The sequence below is a fragment of the Phyllostomus hastatus genome, unplaced genomic scaffold (genome assembly GCF_019186645.2).
Source record: "Phyllostomus hastatus isolate PE091 unplaced genomic scaffold, TTU_PhHast_1.1 phas_scaffold_182, whole genome shotgun sequence".
Lineage (NCBI taxonomy): Eukaryota > Metazoa > Chordata > Mammalia > Chiroptera > Phyllostomidae > Phyllostomus > Phyllostomus hastatus.
The window spans coordinates 1,004,635-1,012,494 of NW_025334013.1; the positions used below are offsets into that span (position 1 = coordinate 1,004,635).

Genomic DNA, 7,860 nt, shown 5'->3' on the forward strand with positions numbered 1-7,860 from the left:
GCTTATTTCACTTTGCACCATGCTCTCCAGCTCCGGGGGCAGGGCTGACCCGGCCCCGCCCCTCCAGGGACAGGTGGGAGTGTGTACGTGGTGGGAGACCCCAGGTGCTCCACGGTGACAAAGTGCCCCTCCCCTGGTGGGGGGCGCCAGGCTCCAGTGTTTGGGGAGAGTGGCTGTACGAGAGTTGGGCACCGGTGGACAGGGTCCAGCAGCCCCAGGTAGAGGTGGACACAGAAGGACAGAGGACTCTGGCCAGTGGGGGAGCTGCGGATGAGCACCCTGGGGAACTGGGAACCTCAGAGCGACGAGGGACATGCAGATGTGCTTTGGGGGGGGCACCCACATCTACTGGAAACTCGGGGCAGCACGTGGGCTGGAGAGGGGCTGGGGAACTCTGCCGAGCACGAGGAGGGAGCTGTGCTAGTTCCGCCCCTGCCCCAGCTTCCTCCCCACCCCCCTCCCCCCCCCCACCGCCCCCCCCGACCTCCTGCCCCCTGCTTCCGCACCACATTGCACTCCCTAACCCTCACACACACCCTGCCCTTTGTCTGGGGGTCCTAGCCCTCCACACTGCGGGCCTGGCCCGGACCCAGAGGCTTTCGGCCCTGAAGAGTAAACAGTAAACTCGTTGCGTACTTTCACTTTCGTTTCAAAGAAGCGGGAAGGAGGAAGGTCATGGTGCTGGTTCTCCTAGCAGGGGTCCCCAGGCCGACGTGGGGGAATGAGGGGCCTTAAGGGGGGACATGGACCTACTACAAGCCTGGGAGCTGCCCCGCTGGAGCCTGGAGCCCACGGCTGATGCCCTGCGTCTCGTGAGTCACCCTGAGCCTCACCCCCACCCCCCGCCACCCTGCTGCCCCAGAGCCCCAGGCCTGCCGGCCTCGGCGCCTGCCCGGAGCCCTGTCCCTGCTCCCTCGCTGAGCCCTGTCACACGGGACAGTGTCCCCCAGCAGCCCCTTGGGCTCTTGGGGGTCCCTCTTGGGCCGTCCCTGCTTCTGACGCTCAGTTCCCTGACCCCCGGGGGGCCGAGGGGACAGGCAGCAAAGCCATATCCCTCCTCCTAGGAACTTTCCTCTGCGGACCGCCCACCCCCCCGCGCCCCGCCTTACTCAGGCGCTGAAGATGAGCGCCCAGCCCCCCTCGGGGTGAGCCCACTGGCACGAGTGTCTGGGCAGGAGCCCTGGGGGGGCTGGTCTTCGCCCAAGGCGGGCAGCCAGGTGCGGGCCGAGTGTTAGCCCGCTTGTGTGGGGAGCGTGCCGCCCCCTGGCCTGCGTGGCTTCTGGGGGGTGAACTGGAATGTTTTCTTTTGAAGATTGATATCCGTTTTTTAGATTCAGAAATAGGGCAGGAAGAGACAGGAACTTGGAGAGACAAACAAGTGGTTGCCTCTCGCTCGCCCCCTACTGGACGGAGACCTGGTCTGCCACTGGGCCTGTACTCTGACCCGAGGTGTACGCGCTGGGCAGGGAGGCTGCCGCCCTCCTTGGTTGTGTGGTTTCTGGGTCAGCCCCGTGGTCACCCCTTGGGACAGGATGGCCTCCTCATAGCCAAGGCCTCGGACAGCCTGTGTCCCTGCTCTGCCCCCAGGGCCCCACGGGTGTGGCAGGAAAAGAAAACTCCAAAAGTTTCTTGTGCTCTGTAACTGTGACACTTGCAAAGTTTCACACAGGAGAGGATTGGTGCTCAGAGGATTTGGATGTTAGCCACCCCCTCTGGGCCCCCGGGTAATAAAGTTTGTGCTTCATTATCTCCCCGCGTGTGGGTGGATTTTCCACAACATGGGTCCAGCACAGACAGGCCTGCAGGAGGCCTGGAGGTCGTTTGGGCCAGTGGAGCTCTGGCCGTCCCTCGGGTAGAGGGCGGGGTACCCACCCTAGTGAGCAGAGGGGCAGAGGCCAGTGATGGGGTGGCCCACCCCAGCTCTTGGGGCCGCCCAGGGACCCCGACGGGCAGCTCCCCGAGCCTGTCCTGGGGCCCCCGCCTGCCGCCCCGGTGGGGTGAGGCTGCTGGCGCCTGTGTCCCTGAGGGGGAGGCTGAGGCCCCCGCAGTCCAGGTGGTGCCTCTGCCCCAGCATCTGGTCCATCTCCCACAGGCCATGGTCCTTGTTTTCCTGGCGTGCCCCCACTATGCCCTGGTGATGGCCTCGTGTAAACTGGATGAGTACCCGGTGTGGGACTACTGTTGCCCCAAGTGCCGGCCAGGTGGGTGCAGCCCTGCGGGACCCTGTGTGAGGGCCGGGACCCTCGTTGCCAGCACCCAGCATCATGGGAGGCACGAAGGCCCCGCAGGGGCAGAGAGGGGCATCGGGGAGGCCCGACCCCAGGGCACCCCTGCAGCTTCTTCCCCTTCCCACCTGAGACCCTCTGCTGGCGGCACAGGGGGCGTGGGCAGGTGGGTGGGGGGGCTGCCCACGCTTGGCCAGAGGACTGGGTCTCGGAGTGAGGCCTCGGAGTCCAAAGCAGACTCGCATTCTTGCAGAACATGCTCGCTCCTCCCCGCCCCACTCCCTGAGGCCTGGGGAGCTGCCCGGCCCCCGAGGGCCGTCCCGCCCTCAGCTCCTCAGCCCCTCAGCGTGTGGCCTCCCCGGGATGCAGGTTACCGGGTCAAGGAGGCCTGCAGGAGCTCCAAGTCCACGCTGTGTGTGCCCTGCGCTGCCGGGACCTTCACGGCCCACCTGAACGGCCTGGACGAGTGTCTGCAGTGTCGTGTCTGCGACCCAGGTGAGGGGCCCCCGGCCTGGGGCAAACCGCCACCCTGGGGTCCCTCCTCAGGCTGAGCACTGGACCCTGGCCCTTCTCCCTGGCCCCCGGAGGAAGGCCAGGACGAGAGCAGAGGCCGTAACGCTTTGGGGTTCAGTGAGGTGCGGGCAGCCCACGCTGCAACCATGGGCCCCGCAAGGGCACGCCGGGCTGCACTGAGCTGGGGTCAGAGGGCACGGCGCCGCCCTTCAGGAGGACGCCCCTGCCCCACCTCGGGCCCAGGGGCTCTCACCGTCCGGCCGCTGCCGTGCCACCAGCCTGGGAGCAGGCCGAGGACCTGGCTGAGGGGCGGCCTCCGGGTGGATGGACCGGGGCTGGGGCGGGCCCTGGGCTGCGCCCCATCGCACACCGGTTCCCACTGTTGGGGACCGGGCTGGGAGGTCTCGGTCTCCCCAAGACCCCTGGACCCTGTTGAGGAGACCCTCCGGCCATCGCCCCTGCTGTGGGCCTTCCCCGGCCTGCCGCCGGCCTCGGGGGCCCCGGGCCCCGCTTCGGGGCTCACGCTCTGCGTGTGGACCCCCCAGGGCATGTTCCGGCTGCGCCTGGGGCACGCCTGGCCGGGCCCCTGCAGGGAGCCCCGTTGCCTGGGGTCCCGACCGCCCCCCCTCAGAGCCCAGGCGGCAGCCCCCCACCTGCAGGCGCCCTCCAGCCCTCCGCTGGGTCTCCTCTGGGCCGGGCCCTGCCGGCCGCGCCCGGCGCAGCCCGCGGCCGCCCTGAGCTCCTTCTCCGGGCGCAGACATGGGCCTGGTGACCAGGCAGAGGTGCTCCAGCACGGCGAACACCGAGTGCGGCTGCGCCCGGGGCCACTTCTGCGTGTCCCACGACGGGGACCAGTGTGCCGAGTGCAGGCCCCACAGCGTCTGCGGGCCAGGCCAGCAGGTGCAGGCGGCAGGTGAGCCCCAGCCCCGCCGCGGAGACAGGCCCCGCCCAGGGCTCCGGGGGTCCCGGGAGCCCCCGCCGACGTTCTCCTCTCTCAGGCACCGAGCACCAGGACGTGGTGTGTGAGGACTGCCCGCCCGGCACCTTCTCTCCCAACGGGACCCTGGCAGCGTGCCAGCCCTGGACCCAGTAGGTGACCCTGGGGTGGCCTGGGAGGGGGCTTCTCGGTGCTCCCCTGGGAGATGAGGGCCCTCCCCCAGCAGACGCCGGGCCCGCGCTGCTCGCGCTCTTAAATCTGGCGGCTCCCCCACAAACGGCACCTTCTAGGGCCGGGAGCCCAGGGGTGCTGCCCCCAGGGACCCGAAGACCTGCGGTCTGGGGTGTCCCCCAGGTCAGGTTCAGGGGCTTCCCTGCCGCCCCAGTGTCGGGGAGGCGTGGGGGGGCGCCCACAGTGAGGTCCGCGCCCCCTGCGGCGGGGGGCCCTGGATGCCCCAGTCTCTGGGGGGAGGCTGGGGGGGCGCCCACAGTGAGGGGGGGCGCCCACAGTGAGGGGGGGGCAGGTGCGTCTGCCCCAGGGGGACCGGGGCCCTCTGTCTCCACGCTGCCCGTCTCCCTCTTGTCCCCACTCCCTTAGACTGTCCCGTTGCGTCCATCCACCCCCTCCCCCCGCAGGTACACTTCTCTACGTCCTTCTCCTGACCCCTCCTTGTCCCCTTCTCAGGTCTGTCTTCTTGTCCGTGGCACTGGCTTCGACAGCCTTCCATCCCTGACACCAGCTCTGTCTTCACCCTCTGTCACCTCCGCTGCTGTCCCTCTCTCCTGTGGACTGTGTCTGTGCCCCCTCGGCTGTCCTGCCTCTTCCTCCCGCACCCCCACCCCGCGTCCCACGGACCTGGGGTCCCCCCAGAGCCGATCCCTCACCAGTACCCCCGGGCCGCTGCCTTCGCGCCCGTCAGCCGGGCTGGGGTGGAGCGCCCTCGCGTCCCGGCGAGCGTCGGCCGGGAGGGACCCGTGCCCGCTGCCCCACGTCCCCACCGCTCCGCTCCCCTCCCCTAGGTGCAGTGGCCCGTTTGAGAGGCAAGAGAAGCCTGGGACCCGCAGCACGGACGCCAGGTGCTCCTCCTGGGCACCGTGGCTCCTCCTGCCCCTGCTCCTGGTCGTGCTCCCTGTCCCCTGTGTGATAGCCACAGTCGTCTGGCTCAGGAGGAGGCGTCTCCGTGGTGAGCGGCAGCCCCCGGTCCTCTTGGGGTGCAGGTCCCTGGTCTTGTTTCCCAAATTGGCGGGCTGGCAGGGAGGGTGTGACATCTTCTCTGCAGAGCCCCGTGCCACACTGGTGGCCCACACTACCTTGGACCCCGAAGTATGGGCACCCATGTCCCGCCTGCCCTCAGAGGACAGAGAAGCTCAGGGATGGGCTGGGAGGCCCGAGGGTCCTTTGTCCCCTCCCTCACCGCTGTCCCCCCACCCCTGCCCTGGACGCAGAGCCCTGTGCCAGGCCCGGAGCCTGAGCCGGCAGGGGGAGCAGGCACCGAGCAGAGACGGGCGCAGGGGGAGGTGGGCGGGTGCAGGGGCTGCTCTCAAGTCGGCCCTGGGTCCTCGCCCGGGAGGTGTCAGGGCCCAGACTGCGAGCCGCCGGGCGGCCACCTTTCTTGCCCGGCCCCCGGCCCCTGCTCCCCTGGGCTCAGCCAGTGCCCTGGCTGGTGGCCACACTGGGCTGAGCTAGGGACCGGGTCTGGCCGCCGGGACGTGGCAGGGTGCCCTGTCTTTCACCGGCGGTGGCCCCCCAGAGACAGGCGGGGGCCGGGAGCCGGGGCCGCACTGGTCCCGCCTGTCTGCCAGAGGCTCAGTGCCCCGGGCAAGTGCGCGGGGCAGCCAGGACTCTCGGTCCCCTGGCTGTGTGGCTCCTCCTGACACACCTGTCTCTTTGGCAGGAGGATTCGTCCAGAAGTGCTGCCTCTCTCAGGTAGTGCTGCTCGTCCCCACGCGGGTGGTGGCATCGCCGGGCGGCTTGGGGTCCTGGTTCGCTGCAGGTGCCTAGTCCTCAGCGAGCAGGCTCTAACCCGGGGGGCGGGGCCCCAACTCCTCCTGCTGGGGACCCCTCGGGCGAGCACCCCGGGGTGGGGGGTGGGGGTCTGGGCCGGCCACAGGGTCTGCAGCTGAAGGTACCTTGCAGGGCAACAGACGGCAGGACGACGAAAACGCCGCAGCCGTCCAAACCCTGGGGATCACCCAGGTCCTGCCCGATGTCACCACGGTGGCTGTGGAGGAGACGGCCTCCATGTTCCCCAAGACAGACCCGACCGCCGACCAGTGGCCGCAGGGCGCAGCCACTTGAGCGACCCCCCAGGGCCTTCTGAAGCCGCCGGTCTCCAAGGGCTGAGCGCCGGCCGTGGGGCCTCGGGGATGCACTGCCGGGAGGCCAGCCCTGGACAGGATTGGGGGACGCCTGCAGCAGCCCAGGGGTGCCGGGGTCCACGGTGGCCCGCCCACCACTCTCCTGAGGGGCCCTGAGCCCTCCCCTCACCCCTGCACCCTTCCGACGCCCCCATGGACACTCTTGGTGCCCCACCAGCCTGCCTCCAGCCCCGTGACCCCCAGCTCCTCAGGGGTACGAAACCCCTGAGAGGTATTTCCAAGTCGAGGTGTTCTACTTTTCTTATTGGCCAATACAAGTTGGTGCCTGCTCTGGGAGTGTGTAGCCCCGCCCCTGCCAGGCCTCCGGAGGTGCCCGGGGAGGCGGGGCGGGGCGGGGCGCGGGCGGAGGAGGGGCTCTGAGGCTGCGCGCGCCCGCTGCTCGCTCCTGGGCGATCCCCCACCGACTCTCTCGCCCGCGCAGCGATTCCCTGGACGGGGCCTTCCTCGCGTCCACGCGCTCGTGTGTTGATACCGCCACGGCCTCCTGGTTTTCCGTGTCAGTCCCTGGGTTCCTGTTGGCTCTGCTGCTGAAAGGCCCCCGACGTTTCCTGCGGGGTCCCTTTCCGCGGGCTTCTTCGGCCGTGTCCCCGTGATGTCCCGCGCGCCGCGGGCTCCGCCGCCCCCCGCCCCAGCTCCAGGCCCAGCGTCCCTCCGGCCAGCCCGGCGGTTTCTCCGGAGAGCGGTGTTGAGGAAACCGCCTTCGTGGGCTGGGCGGGCCCACGGTCACTAGGGGGTCGGCTTCACCTCTGTGGCGGCCTCGCGGGCAGCACCACGCGTCCATCCGCGGGCTTCGCTTCCCGGCGGCCCTTTTCGTGGGCGGAGCCTGCGTCCTCGGGTCCCCGCGGCCGCCCTGGACAGGTCAGGCCTTCGGCCCGGGGAAGCGCCAGGGGCCCGAAGACAGGCCTGGGGCGCGGGTGACGAGGGTCCGTGGGGTCCCGGGGGAGCCCGGCCTGGAGGGGTCGGGCCGGCCCTTGCGTCTGGTGGGGGCCCATGGCTTCCCAGGAGACGGTGTCCTCCGTCCCGCCACCGGGTTTGGGAGGGTGGTCGGAGACTTGGACGGAACAGGCGGGTCTGCCCGCGGGAACTCCACTGCGACAACCCTCAGGCGCCCCTGCTGGGGGTGGGGTTGTTTTGGCCCAGTTGGCACCCCCCACCCCCCACCTACCCTCAGGGGCGCACTGTGCCTCCCCACCTCCCAGGTGCAGCCCCCACCTCCCAGGCCCCCTCCACGGGTGCCCTCTGGTCAGAGTGGGTCCGGTGACCCTCTCGGCCTCCCCGCCATGCACCCCTGGTCTGGGCCTCGATGACCACAGTGGCCTCCTGGGGGGCCTCGCTGCCTGCCCCGCCCACTCCCCGCAGGACCCAGCCCTCCTCCTCCTCAGCCGTCATTGAAAGCTCGGGGCAGCTGGCTGGCGTAGCTCAGCGGATTGATCGCGGGCTGCGAACCAAAGTGTCCCAGGTTCGATTCCCAGCCAGGGCACATGCCTGGGTTGTAGGCAGTGACCCCCAGCAACCGCACACTGATGTTTTTTTCTCTCTCTCTCATCTCCCTCCCTTCCCTCTCTAAAAATAAATATTTTTTTAAAAAGGCACTTTTATAAAAAAAAAAGCTCGGGGCAGGCGAGGGCGTCTGCTGGTGGTCCGGTCTCTCCGCTGGCTCCCAGGCCCACTGACCCCGAGCCCAGCTCCTGGCTGTGGCTCCGCGGTCCCCTCCGCGCCCTCTGACCTCGGCTCCGTCCTGCTCGTAGCTCTCCTCCCGAATGTGCGGTCCCCGAGGGCTAAGGGCCACCCTTTGGGGACATCCTTA

The 7,860-nt window shown here is 69.4% G+C and overlaps 1 protein-coding gene across 1 annotated transcript; it reads left to right on the forward strand.

Moving 5' to 3' along the window:
• The first annotated feature begins 524 nt into the window (after window positions 1–524).
• On the forward strand, window positions 525–6,324 carry TNFRSF14 (TNF receptor superfamily member 14). Its single transcript, XM_045859947.1, has 8 exons — window positions 525–812; window positions 2,093–2,201; window positions 2,595–2,720; window positions 3,496–3,651; window positions 3,737–3,827; window positions 4,695–4,858; window positions 5,570–5,601; window positions 5,812–6,324. Exons 1-8 carry the CDS (start codon window positions 744–746, stop codon window positions 5,971–5,973), a joined length of 909 nt encoding a protein of 302 aa, XP_045715903.1. The 5' UTR covers window positions 525–743; the 3' UTR covers window positions 5,974–6,324.
• The last annotated feature ends 1,536 nt before the right edge of the window (window positions 6,325–7,860 follow it).

Coding starts and splice junctions, on each gene's coding strand:
- TNFRSF14 (XM_045859947.1), top strand. CDS start 744: ATGGACCTACTACAAGCCTGGGAGCTGCCCCGCTGGAGCCTGGAGCCC. Junction 813..2,092: donor CGGCTGATGCCCTGCGTCTC/GTGAGTCACCCT, acceptor CATCTCCCACAG/GCCATGGTCCTTGTTTTCCT. Junction 3,828..4,694: donor GCGTGCCAGCCCTGGACCCA/GTAGGTGACCCT, acceptor CCCCTCCCCTAG/GTGCAGTGGCCCGTTTGAGA.